Source organism: Mauremys reevesii, linkage group 9 (assembly GCF_016161935.1).
Source record: "Mauremys reevesii isolate NIE-2019 linkage group 9, ASM1616193v1, whole genome shotgun sequence".
NCBI lineage: Eukaryota > Metazoa > Chordata > Testudines > Geoemydidae > Mauremys > Mauremys reevesii.
Window position 1 is genome coordinate 78226472 of NC_052631.1, and position 14269 is coordinate 78240740.

The following is a 14269-nucleotide window of genomic DNA, read 5'->3' on the forward strand; positions in this document are numbered from 1 at the left end:
ATTATTGAGACAGTGAAAATGGCAAAGTGGATTAGTGATGGAAAACCCAGAGCTGTAAGAGTGCACCATGTCCATAAAACAACAGCCAACACAGACAAGAGGTTTTGACCAACGTGCTATTCATGTAATACCCAATAGCTGATTTCTCCCATTACAAGAAACACCGGTAAGAAAAACAACTTTCCAGGTTACAACTAGTAAGAACCCCACAGAAATATTTCACCTCTACCTCCTTCTTACTTTCCCCCCCGCCCCACCCCAAGAAGTTAAAGAACATTTTCCACATATGCTATTTTGCCTCCTGTTTCTACTCCAAATGCTGGTGGTTTGACATCACACGCCCCTGATGGGATTCTCATGTGAAGCAGCTACACAATTCCCCATATCAATGGTTCAAGTACTCTTACTTCTGCTGGCATCAGCTCCCCTGGAAGATGAAATTTCATGGATACTCTGGACAGCCAAACATCAGATCAGACTTCATTCTCCTTCAATTTAAGGAAACATTTGATGATCTGAACAAATATACTCCCCCTGGCAATGAGCTGCCCAGCATGGCTTATTACTTTTGCACCCAGAGTATACATTATCCAGCTTTGTGCCATAAGTCTCCTAAGAAGGGCATAAACGGCCAAGCTCAAGTTCAGCTCACTCAACTGGGTTTCTTACTAAGAAGATTATGGCACCTTACAGTCCATGTTTTTAAAGATATAAAATACCATGAAAAATGGTTTTATGTAGCAAGTTCTGTACTGTGAAAAGGAAGACTGAAAAACTAATTTAGTAAATTGAGCTATTTCCTTATTATTCCCAGACTAAAAAGTGTCATTAAGATGAAGACAAGACTTAAGATTCCAGATCAGGAATTTAGGGTAAATGACAACATTCTTGTAATGTGTTTATCACAAAAACAAGCATTATCAACTCAGAAAATTCAGAGTTAAGTTTAACCTTAAGAAAGCCAAAAAACACATTAAGGTGTAAATGTACTGTTAAGGGATACAGCATCTTAGCTCTGCCCTGTAGTGACGTGGTGCAGTAACCATTCAGTTATGATTTGTTGATATTAGTGATTGTGCCTCCAGATTAATGCATTTTAAAAAGGCAGTTTAGAATTTCCCATGTTTTTTTCCTTATGGTGTCACTGCAGGATAGAGTTAGAGTTGTTTGTGCCCCTACCCCAAAGTAATTGCAGTCGAAGATAAGACAACAAAAACACAGAGGGCTTAAGGATCATAGGTATGTGGAATAAAGCACAAATAATACATTCATAGCTGGGTCAGCAGGAACGTAACACTTGGTCTGAGGGTTACACAGCTCTTGATGTATTATTTTGTTACATATTTATTTTTAACTATAGAACAGAACTATACTAGGTATGGCTCTTACCTTGCAACAGCCGTGTTAACTTGGAGTCTCTGTAAGGGACAAAACCACCCTTCTTATTTTCATCGCCAAGAGCACTGATTACATTCCCCAGGCATAGGAGGCCTCTGTTAATGTTGATTCCTGCACACAAACAAACAAAATCCAAAGTGAGTAGGAGCTAAACCAAATAGAGGAGGTTTGCTTTATTACTGTTTATGTCCTATACCTGCCAACAAAGGCCACAAAATGTAGAGGTTTAGTCCTCATAGAAAAGCTCCAGTTCCCAGAAGGAAATCCCTCCTTATGCCTTCTTCCCACGGGTTTGCAGAAGAGGTTTAATGAAGAAGGATATGATTATGACTACAGAACAGATGTGCTATGTGGAGCCATATGAAGCACAGCAGGTTAATAACCTTTGGTGTTGTCCTAGTTAGAACAGGCTGGGGAACTCTTCCTTAAAGACCTGCTCTTTGCTCCAACTGAATATGTCCAAATAGGGAAAGAACAGGGTTAATGTACATTAAGATAAGTTAGATGTATTCAAGTCAGCAAGGCCTAATGAAATTCATCCTAGGGTACTAGTTGACACTCTCTAAACCATTAGCAATTATCTTTGGGAATTCATGGAGGATGGGTGAGGTCCCAGAGGACTGAAGAAGGGCAAACATAGTATGAATCTTTAAAGTGGGGAACAAAGACGACCTAGGGAATTAGAGCAGTCAGCCTAAATTGGATACTTGGGAAGATACTGGAACATATTATTAAACAATAAATTTGGAAGTATCTACATGGTAACAGGCTTACAAGGAATAGACAGCATGGATTTGTCAAGAACAAATCAGGCCAAATCAACCTCATTTCCTTCTTTGACAGAGTAAATGGCCTAGGGGATTGTGGGGAATGGAAGCAGTAGATGTTTATTTTAATGAGGCTTTTTGACAGTCCCACAAGACACTCTCATAAGCAAACTGGGGAAATGTGGTTTAGATGAAATTACTATAAGATGGGTGCACAGGTGGTTGGAAGACCATGCTCAAAGAGTTATCAAGGATTTGCTATCACAGTGGGAGGGAATATCTAGTGAGGTCCTGCAGGGGTCAGTCCTGGATCTGGTACTGTTCAGTATTCTCATTAATAACTTGGGTACTAGAGGGGAGATCATGCTTATTAAATTTGCAGATGACAGGTGGTAGGGATGCAAGCACTTTGGAAGACAGGATTAAAATTTAAAATGGCTATGACAAATTGGAGAATTGGTCTGAAATCAACAAGATGAAATTAAATAAAGACAAGTGCAAAGTACTGCACTTAGGAATGGGGTTAGAAATCCACAGCTACAAAAGGAGGAATAACTGGCGAGGCAATAGCACTGCAGAGAAGCATCTTAAAGTTATAGGGGAATCACAAATTGAATATGAATTAGCAACGTGATGCAGTTGCAAAAAAGATCAATATAATTCTAAAGTGTATTAATAGCTGTGTCATATTAAGACACGGGCAGTTGTTGTTCTGCTCTCCTCAGCACTAGTGAGGCTTCAGCTGGAGTACTGCGTTCAATTCTGGGTGCAAAACTTTATGAAAGATGTGGACAAACTGGAAAGAGTCAGGAGTGTGTGTGTGTGTGGGGGGGGGGAAATGATACAAGGTTTAGGAAATCTGACTGAGAATGGTTAAACTGGTTATGTTAATCTTGAAAAAGAAAACTTAAGAGGGACCTGATGGTAGTCTTCAGATACATTAAAGACTGTTATAAAGTGGGTGGTGATCAATTGTTCTCCATGTCCACTAAGGTAGGACAAAAAATAATGGGCTTAAACTGCAGCAAGAGAGATTTAGGTCAGGTATTAGGAAACTAACTATAAGGCTAATTAAATTCCAGAATAGGTTTCCAAAGGAAGTTGTGGAATTCCCCTCACTGAAGGTTAAGAACAGTTTGGACAAATACTTGTCTCGGTTTAGTTGGTCCTGCCTCAGTACAGGGGGCTGGACTTGATGACTCACTGAAGTCTCTTTCAGCCCTATATTTCTGACTCAATGAACATCAGTCTCATCCTACTAGATTTAGATTTTTTTTGAAAAAACCAGAGCCAAGGATGAACAGTATCTGCCCTTCTCACCTCCTACTCCATTAGCAGAGTGCAGCAGATGGCTTATTTTGGTATAGTCAAAGGTTCATAAAGAGCGTAGCAGGCAGTGATGTTTTAGCATGTTGGATCTCTACCCTTATATGTTAGATCCATTCCGCCCAGAAAAGTCAATGCTGACATCAGCTACAGTGTGATGGTGAGAGTGGAAGACAAGGCACATTTTCCTTCCCCATACTTTGCTAGTTGAACACAGGAATGTAGTAACTGACAATACGCCTCATCTAGTCCAGTACCCATCTCTGACCGTGATCAACACCAGCAGCCTAAGAAGAAACCCTACAGTGGGTAGTTATGGAATAACTTGCTCCAGAGAAAGTTTGATCATAATTCCCACTAGAGGTTGTCTTATGCCCCAAAGTTGAGGATTTATATTTCTTCCATAGCTCTTGTTTATTTTTAGCTTTTACTATGCGTCTGATGAAGTGGGTATTCACCCACAAAAGCTTATGCTCCAATACGTCTGTTAGTCTCTAAGGTACCACAAGGACCCCTCATTGGTTTTGCTGATACCGACTAACACGGCTACCCCTCTGAAACCTGACAAGATATTCTGTTATCCAAGTAAAATGTCTAATGCTTTTTGGAATCCTGCTAAGCTAATGACCTCAGCAATATCTTGTGGCAGTAATATCTTCTGCCTTGTGTGAAAAGCTATGCATCAGTTTTGAATTGGCTGCCTTTGGAGCTCATTGAATGTATTTATGATCAAAGGCAAATAGAATTTTCAAATCTACTTAGAGCCCTACTCCTCTTCAGTGGCTAGCATGAGTTACTCCAAGTTTCCCCTTCTTCTGCACCAACCCTAGGAATCTTGTTCTGATTTTAAAAGGTGACTACAGAGAAAGAACTGGATGAGTCCTCTAATGCAGCAGCTCTCAGACTATGGGGCAGGCCTCCCCAGCGAGGCTCAGGAATGTGCGGATTTTTTTTTTTAAATTTAATTTTATTTTTTTTAAAAGAGCTCTGGCTGTCAGCCCCAGGTGACCAGGACTCAGGCAGAAGGGCCTGCATGCCTGGGATGCGGGGATAAAGGGGACAGCCAGAGCCTTGGCACTTGGGCTCTCCTTCCCCGCACCACATCCAGTCCCTCACTGGGAGGCAGCAGGGCTCTCGCTATCAGCCATAAGGGGGCAGAAGCAAGGGTGGTCATGGGGTGCTATGTCTGCTGTGAAAAGTTATATTGACAAATATCACTTTTTACATTGCCACCCTTATTTCTGTGCTGCTGCATGCTCTCCACTCTGCCTTCAGAGCTGAGTGGTGGTATATGTAGTTGCAGGGGTGGGAAGGGGGGGAAAAAAAGCAGGCGCACAAAGAACTACAGACACAAATAAGTTTGAGAACCACTGCTCTAGTGGATAAAAAGTTGTTTTGTTTTTTTAAAATGTTTGTGTTTGTTTTTGCTGGATTCCTTGGAGATTTGTAATGGAAGATCAGCCCTCAACTGAAGGTATATGAATCTTTCAGGGAACTTTTCTTCAAAAGCATCTCATGCACTTGAGCTAAATAACTGAACAACATGGTGTTTGATAATCAGACCAAAAAGCTTCGCCCTCAATGGCATGTTTCAGTCACTTAGGAAGCCATGCTCCAGCTAGTCCTTCAGCCCTCAAAGTCCAGAAGACAAAGCTGGATATATTCCTGACATAAAAGCTAAACAGAACATTTAACTAGAGACCTTTCAAGCTCTCCTTATACCTCAAAACCCAGCAAAAACAAGAATTTTTCCCCTTTGTGTGTCACCTTTAAGGTCAAGATTTCAGAGTAGTGTGCTATATTTCGTCCTTTCCAGGAATGTCAGATGTGAAGAGCACAAGCGTGCACTACTTAAGCTGTTTGAAGTTATTGTGCTTCCTTACCTTCCTTTAGTCGGTCTCCCTCAGCCTTGGTTTTCTTTTGCCTTTCAGAGCCAGCAAGATCAACAAGGTGTAGCTTGCAGCGAAAGCTGTTGTTCCTACAGAAGACCGAAAAGTTACACTCCTGAGCTAACATGTAGATAGAATGTGAGCAACAAGCAGGATGGAGGGGATTTCACATCAGAGCTGATCAAATGGGTTTAAGAATGCATTTCACATCAAAGTGCTGCCACTAGCTTTTGAAATTAGGAGAGTCCAGTGACTGTATATCTTCCATGAACATAAGAACATAAGAAAGGCCGTACCAAAGGTCCATCTAGCCCAGTATCTGTCTACCGACAGTGGCCAATGCCAGGTGCCCCTGAGGGAGTGAACCTAACAGGCAATGATCAAGTGATCTCTCTCCTGCCATCCATCTCCATCCTCTGACGAACAGAGGCTAGGGCCACCATTCTTACCCATCCTGGCTAATAGCCATTTATGGACTTAGCCACCATGAATTTATCCAGTCCCCTTTTAAACATTGCTATAGTCCTAGCCTTCACAACCTCCTCAGGTAAGGAGTTCCACAAGTTGACTGTGCGCTGCGTGAAGAAGAACTTCCTTTTATTTGTTTTAAACCTGCTGCCTATTAATTTCATTTGGTGACCCCTAGTTCTTGTATTATGGGAATAAGTAAATAACTTTTCCTTATCCACTTTCTCAACATCACTCATGATTTTATATACCTCTATCATGTCCCCCCTTAGTCTTCTCTTTTCCAAGCTGAAGAGTCCTAGCCTCTTTAATCTTTCCTTGTATGGGACCCTCTCTAAACCCCTAATCATTTTAGTTGCCCTTTTCAGAACCTTTTCTAGTGCTAGAATATCTTTTTTGAGGTGAAGAGACCACATCTGTACACAGTATTTGAGATGTGGGCATACCATGGATTTATATAAGGGCAATAATATATTCTCTATCCCCTTTTTAATGATTCCTAACATCCTGTTTGCTTTTTTGACTGCCTCTGCACACTGCGTGGACATCTTTAGAGAACTATCCACGATGATGCCAAGATCTTTTTCCTGACTCGTTGTAGCTAACTTAGCCCCCCATCATGTTGTATGTATAGTTGGGGTTATTTTTTCCAATGTGCATTACTTTACATTTATCCACATTAAATTTCGTTTGCCATTTTGTTGCCCAATCACTTAGTTTTGTGAGATCTTTTTGAAGTTCTTCACAATCTGCTTTGTTCTTAACTATCTTGAGTAGTTTAGTATCATCTGCAAACTTTGCCACCTCACTGTTTACCCCTTTCTCCAGATCATTTATGAATAAATTGAATAGGATTGGTCCTAGGACTGATCCTTGGGGAACACCACTAGTTACCCGTCTCCATTCTGAGAATTTACCATTAATTCCTACCCTTTGTTCCCTGTCTTTTAACCAGTTCTTGATCCATGAAAGGACCTTCCCTTTTATCCCATGACAGCTTAATTTACGTAAGAGCCTTTGGTGAGGGACCTTGTCAAAGGCTTTCTGGAAATCTAAGTACACTATGTCCACCGGATCCCCCTTGTCCACATGTTTGTTGACCACTTCAAAGAACTCTAATAGATTAGTAAGACACGATTTCCCTTTACAGAAACCATGTTGACTATTGCTCAAGAGTTTATGTTTTTCTGTGTCTGACAATTTTATTTTTTACTATTGTTTCAACTAATTTGCCCGGTACCGACGTTAGACTTACCGGTCTGTAATTGCCGGGATCACCTCTAGAGCCCTTTTTAAATATTGGCGTTACAATTAGCTAACTTCCAGTCATTGGGTACCGAAGCCGATTTAAAGGACAGGTTACAAAGCTTAGTTAATAGTTCCGCAACTTCACATTTGAGTTCTTTCAGAACTCTTGGGTGAATGCCATCTGGTCCTGGTGACTTGTTAATGTTGAGTTTATCAATTAATTCCAAAACCTCCTCTAGTGACACTTCAATCTGTGACAGTTCCTCAGATTTGTCACCTACAAAAGCCAGCTCAGGTTTGGGAATCTCCCTAACATCCTCAGCCGTGAAGACTGAAGCAAAGAATCCATTTAGTTTCTCCGCAATGACTATCATCTTTAAGCGCTCCTTTTGTATTTTGATCATCAAGGGGCCCCACTGGTTGTTTAGCAGGCTTCCTGCTTCTGATGTACTTAAAAAACATTTCGTTATTACCTTTGGAGTTTTTGGCTAGCCGTTCTTCAAACTCCTCTTTGGCTTTTCTTATTATACTCTTGCACTTAAGTTGGCAGTGTTTGTGCTCCTTTCTATTTGCCTCACTAGGATTTGACTTCCACTTTTTAAAGGAAGTCTTTTTATCTCTCACTGCTTCTTTTACATGGTTGTTAAGCCACAGTGGCTCTTTTTTAGTTCTTTTACTGTTTTTCTTAATTTGGGGTATACATTGAAGTTGGGCCTCTATTATGGTGTCTTTAAAAAGGGCCCACGCAACTTGCAGGGATTTCACTTTAGTCAATGAACCTTTTAACTTTTGTCTAACTAACCCCCTCATTTTTGTATAGTTCCCCCTTTTGAAATTAAATGCCACAGTGTTGGGCAGTTGAGGTGTTCTTCCCACCACAGGGATGTTGAATGCTATTGTATTATGGTCACTATTTCCAGGTGGTCCTGCTATAGTTACCTCTTGGACCAGCTCCTGCGCTCCACTCAGGATTAAATCTAGAGTTGCCTCTCCCCTTGTGGGTTCCCGTACCAGCTGCTCCATGAAGCAGTCATTTAAAGTATCGAGAAATTTTATCTCTGCATTTCGTCCTGAAGTGAAATGTTCCCAGTCAATATGGGGATAATTGAAATCCCCCACTATTATTGGGTTCTTAATTTTGATAGCCTCTCTAATTTCCCTTAGCATTTCATCATCACTATTACTGTCCTGGTCAGGTGGTTGATTAGGGATCCCTAATGTTATATTTTTACTAGAGCATGAAATTTCTATCCATAGAGACCTTATGGAACATGTGGATTCGCTTAAGATTTTTACTTCATTTGAATCTACACTTTCTTTCACATATAGTGCCACCCCTCCCCCTGCACGGCCTGTTCTGTCCTTCCGATATATTTTGTATCCAGGAATGATTATTGATTGCTCTCAGTCCACCAGGTTTCTGTGATGCCTATTATATCTATATCCTCCTTTATCACAAGGCACTCTAGTTCACCCATCTTATTATTTAGACTTCTGGCATTTGTGTACAAGCAGCTTTTTCTAGAGAGAGTCAACCATTACTGGTTAAAAAGGTTACCTTTTGATAGGCAAGTACAAAATCTCAGACGGACAAGAGACAAGGTTGAATCAGAACTGTTACCTAAGGAGTTATTGCTTTCTTACTTGTCACTTTTCTTTCTCTGTTCGATTGAAATGGTGAAGATGGCATGGGACCGCGAGGACTGAGAATTCATAGCTGTAGAGGCCACGGTTCTGGAATTGTTTCCCTGCTCCAGACAGAGGATGGTATCTCGGGCACACGCCACACCCCGTTCCGTTAATCCTACAATCTGTGCCAAGAATGAAGAATCTGGTTTCATTTTCTTCCCCCTGCCTCCCAATATTCAGCCTTCATTTACTACATCACAGATGTGTACTTTATGTCTCCGACCAAGTCCCTGCTTCTATGCCACTGTGACCATAACTAGCAAAGCAAAGGAGTAAGGAGAAAAACACATTTGCACTCTAATGTAGTCTAACAGACTTTACCAGAAAGATTAATGCTCACCAAGAGGGCCAAACTTGTGCCAACTAAGAGCTGCATTAACAGCTTATGAGTAAGCACATCTAATTTCCAGCTATGAGTCCAGTATGCTGCCATTAACTGGAGTCATGCCTCATCTAAAATACAGAAGCAAATCCTCTGAGGGTGTCAGCATGCAAAGCTGCATATGACATCCATTGTTCCATTCCAGGCATCCATCTAGAACACAGATACTACATATGGTCAAGGTTTTTGGATGCATGAAACTCAGCAACCCACTCACCATTTGGAAATGGAGTTTCATGTTAATGAAGTATGATTGACAAGCCCTGGAGACAAAAGCTAAATTTATCCATAGATCAGATGCAGGATGAAACAGCAGCACAAGCTTTCCCTACACTGTACCCCAAACCCATCTATGGGCTTCAGGCCTACTCTGGGGGACTTAGGTACTGGCCATAGATATGAAACTAACCTATGTCTCTGACATGGCCATTTTGCTGTAGCTTTCATCTTTTTGAGTTTGGGAGAAGGCATGCAGCAAGTTTGGCTACGGGAACTGCAGTAATGTGTTAGTTACTTACCATTAACTCAAACCCTGATTTTATTTAATCAGTTCACTAAGAGCTTTAACTAGCTGTGGTCTGAAATCTAGATCCTAATGAAGTTACCACAGAGTAGGTTTGAGAATCACCAGATATTTAATTTAGAAAAAAAAAAAGAGTTGGATGTCAGCATGCTTTTGTATCAGCGACTAGAGTGAAGCACAAGAGAGTCTGAGACAGCAAAATTATGAACTGCAAAAGCGTGTCTGGGTTTGATTGAAACACTGGACTCTGACCTCCGCCCCTCCCCCAACATGCCCTCTGTGGAAACAACGCACCTTTATGCCTTCTTTGGGGTCCTCCCGTATGCTGATTTGAGATCGTTCTCTAGATGGGGACAGCAGGTCTAGAATATCCTCATTGTAGATCTGAAGGTATTTGAACAGAAACTCAGAATAAGTGGTCCAGGCAGAAGTGGGCATAGGGCATGAGGGACAATACAGGGTTAGGCTGAACCAGGCTAACTTTGCAAGACATTGCACACATCTTACTCACTAAGACATGCAGACTTAACTTGGCCCCAGTCCTGGGAATTGGAGTTGTGTTATCATTAAATTCTATTTCTAGATATGTGCCCCTCTCTCCATGGTCTCCTCAAATGACAGAAGTTCCACAAGCCTGAGCACCCCAATTCCCAAAAGAGAAGAGTGTGATGCTGGAGATGCTCCTTGCTCATCTGAGGCAAAATTCTCTAGGACAGCGGTTCTCAAACCAGGGGGTGGGACTCCCAAGGGATGCATGGGAATGTGTCAAGGGAGGAGAGAGCGGTGTGCTTTTTTTGGGGCAGGGAAGAGCTCTGGCTGTCAGCCCTGGGTGGCTGGGGCTCATGCAAAAGGGCTGTTCACACCTGGGAGGCAGGGATACAGGGGACAGACAGAGCTGCACCACCCAGGCTCACCTTCCCTAGTCTCCCCCTCAATCCCTCACTAGGAGGTGGGCAGGCTCTGGCTGTCAGCCCTGCAGTGGCAGAAGCAAGGGTGGCAATGGGGCGCTAAGTCTACTGTGAAAAGTGATATTGACAAATCTCACTTTTCACATTGCCACCCTTATTTCTGTGGTGCTGCTGGCATGCACTACTTTCAGAGCTGGGTGCCCAGCCAGCAGCCACTGCTGCTCTCCACTCTGCCTTCAGAGCTGTGTGATGGTATATGTACTCCTTGCGTAAACGACTACAGACACAAAGAAGGTGGAGGGGGAGGGCAATTGATCAAATAAAGTTTGAGAACCACTGCTCTAGGAAGAAGTGCAGCAGTCCTATCCCCATTATAAATTGGGACAGAACATTCTAGGTGCTGTGTCCCAGGTAGCACGCATATAAGATTAGACTTAGCAGCCAGATATGCACACTGATGAGGAAAGGATGCAGTCCCATCTGCTACATAGGCTTTCATTCATGGAAAGTTATAGGTCCCTTTCTAAAGTCCTTTAGATTCCCCTTTACACCAGCTCTCCTGGTTCAGCTGCCACAACCCTACTCACTGGAGTGTTACAAGAGAGAAAAAAAACCCACACCAGACTATTTAAACAGCCACAAGAAAGAGGCTTTATGATGGGGGGCGGGGGGGAGGAGGACTAAGAGCCTACTGGAACCAGATTCCAGTCCCAACCAAGCCTCCAACATAATGTGTGACCTGAGGCTTGGATTTTAATAAGCCTGGTTGCCTGAAGAATTTGCCCTATTTAAGCCTCACCTTATTACAAAGTTTGCTTTTCATTCCAGATATTTTGAAACTGTAAATAGCTTTTACCTCCAAATAAGAGACTTTCAGGGTGAATTCCCATTCCAGCCTCTGTTCTTTTTCCTGAAAGAGCAGTTTGATAACACGAGGAATGACCCCAACAGTAGGTTCATGCTCTTGATCAGCAGTGTAAGTCCCTCCCATAGAATATGTTTTTCCAGAGCCTGTCTGTCCATACGCCAAGACAGTAGCATTATACCCTGAAGAAGTAGAGAATGCCTGGCATCAGGAGGAGGATGGGATCATCTAAGAAGAGACCTTATCAGATTGGAGTATCCTAGTATGCTTCAGTGGGAAGTGTCCTCAGAAGCTAGAATCTCCAATTCAGAGAAGCATTGTCACTCATCCTCTCAGTTTACACAAAGCATAAATGCACAAATCAAGAACAAAAAGCTGAACAGAACCAGATGCCTTATCTGGACTATGAAATATGAAGTGAGATTTATTAATTAAATCTCATTTTATGGCGACTAAATATGCCAGAAACCTTCCCCTCCCCACCAACATCTTAGGTAACCAATCTCAAAGTTGAAGTATATAACATTAAAGTGTCACACTGCAGATCAAACAATCAAATGGATCTTAACATAGAACATTACGTTCTATGGACTTTTAAGTCAGTCAGTCCATTTTTGCTTTCCTTGAAGCTCAGTGAGACTGCATAAGTCATCTTGGTGGCCAAGTGGAATATCACACTAGCAGTAAATAGGCAGGATTTAGCACTCACCACTGCAGCCTGGGATTGATTTCTAATCAGAGAAGCATTTTGGTTACTTGGAAAGGTATGGTGGGCGGGGAGGGATCAGAGCGGATAACCAAGTGATCTTTCCTGGCTGCTTTTGCTGTTTCACTTGACTTTGTGATGCCACCCTAAACCCAAGAGATTTCACTTAGTTACTATGAACAACGCAACAGGCTCTCACCTTTGAAGATGCCCCGTATCAGAGGGGCAACAGATGTATTGAAGACTTCCTCCTGCTCAGCAGATGGGTCAAACACAAAATCATATGTGAAGGATTTGTCATTGCCTACAATCACCTGTGAGAAAGATGAGAAAGCAGGTAATGACACACACATTGTAGTTTATGGGTTCATTTACTTGATACTAAATTCTGTAGACTTGCGCCATTGTAAATTACTTGAAACACCACTGACTCAATAGAGTGATTCTAGTGTAAGTGAAAAAATGTTGACCCTTCATAGTCAAGACATCATTTACTTACCTGTTGCTCTTCAGGCACGAAGGATAGACACATCTGGCATCCCTCACTGATCTCTTTGGGGACCAAGGGGCGGCAGCGGAGTACCACACGCACAGGAATGACTTTCTCATCCTCTTTCACCATTTCAGATTACAATAGCTTCCCTAAAAAAAACCAAAGACATAAAATTAAGTGCAAGTATCATCAGCTGAATTTCCTATATCAGGCTTGACAGCCACTCTGGGCATTAAGACACATTCAGCTTCCACACAGTTTGCACTGGCACAAGTTGGACAGAGTCTAGGATTCCATTATATCACATTCACTGCACAAAGAAAGTTTACCCATATAAGTGAGAAACCCAAAGCTAGCAGTTTCTGCATAATTTAACATTTCACTTAAAAAAATAAATAAATTAGATTTTAGGACACTTGGGGCTCACTTACACTAGAAGCACTACAGTTGTGTAGTACATCTAGTCAAGATACTCTATGCCAGGGGTTGGCAACCTTTCAGAAGTGGTGTGCCGAGTCTTCATTTATTCACTCTAATTTAAGGTTTCACGTGCCAGTAATACATTAACATTTTTAGACGGTCTCTTTCTATAACATAACTGAACTATTGTTGTATGTAAAGTAAATAAGGTTTTTAAAATGTTTAAGAAGCTTCATTTAAAATTAAATTAAAATGCAGAGCCTCCTGGACTGGTGGCCAGGACCCAGGCAGTGTGAGTGCCACTGAAAATCAGCTTGTGTGTCGCCTATGGCACACGTGCCATAGGTTGCCTACCCCTGCTCTATGCTGACAGGAGAGAATTCTCCCATCAGCATAATAAAACCACCTCCATGAGAGGTGGTAGCTATGTTGGGGTGAGAAGCTCTCCCACTGACATTGTGCTGTCCACACTGGTGCTTAGGTCAATATAATGCTGACATAACCTGTAGTGTAGGCAAGCCCTCAGAATTGTAAAGAAAACCTGCCGTAGGTGACCTGAAGCAGCATCACCTACCCAAGCACATAAACATACCTCCAAGACCTCTGCTGCTCAAAGCTTTTCCAAGGACCAGAGTAACTAATGACAACCTGACTGGTTTTAGGATTGCTACTTAGAATTTCGGTGCTAGCCTTGAAACTAACCAGAATCAGGTAATTTCATTCTGACAATGTATGGGAAAAGGATGAACAGCAACAGAAAGTGCTATGCATTAGAAAGAAAGATCAAAAACACTAAGGCTAGGGAACACGTGGAGTAGTAAAGACCCCATTCTCTCTCCTCAGCAGCAGGTGGTGGCTACACTTCTGGTCAAGGATTGCTGTAGGTTTCACTGCAATCTCTCATCAATATTCTGCTATTAGGTGTCTGAAGCAGATTGCTATTTAGTTGGAAAGGAGGTTTTTGTTTCTCAGAAAAAAAATAGTACAGATGGTAAAAAAAATCAGTTTTAACAGGAGGAAAGAAGCATTTTTGTCACCTGAGGCTCTGGAGAGAGATGACCAGCTTTTCACCTCCCTATTCCCAAAATGATGTACAACCTTCACTTCCTTGAGCCTCAGTTTCTGTGTCCAGTCACCATAGTAACCGAGCCCCTTCTGTAAGAGAGCATTATCATGCCATACCATCA

The 14269-nt window shown here is 42.0% G+C and overlaps 1 protein-coding gene across 4 annotated transcripts in view; it reads right to left on the reverse strand.

Moving 5' to 3' along the window:
• KIF4A (kinesin family member 4A) overlaps positions 1 to 14269 on the reverse strand; it is a 42299-nt gene that overhangs the window by 26893 nt on the left and 1137 nt on the right. For 2 of the 4 annotated variants that reach the window (XM_039487460.1, XM_039487461.1), the window contains exons 2-9: positions 14120 to 14237; positions 12669 to 12811; positions 12369 to 12483; positions 11455 to 11645; positions 9985 to 10074; positions 8741 to 8907; positions 5375 to 5469; positions 1390 to 1509 (exon numbers count right to left, since the gene is read on the reverse strand). In XM_039487460.1, the coding sequence (XP_039343394.1) occupies positions 1390 to 1509; positions 5375 to 5469; positions 8741 to 8907; positions 9985 to 10074; positions 11455 to 11645; positions 12369 to 12483; positions 12669 to 12791 (901 nt within the window). In that variant the 5' untranslated portion in view covers positions 12792 to 12811; positions 14120 to 14237. The remainder of the gene's footprint in view (positions 1 to 1389; positions 1510 to 5374; positions 5470 to 8740; positions 8908 to 9984; positions 10075 to 11454; positions 11646 to 12368; positions 12484 to 12668; positions 12812 to 14119; positions 14238 to 14269) is intronic. The other 2 variants (XM_039487462.1, XM_039487463.1) reach the window with 1 other exon arrangement.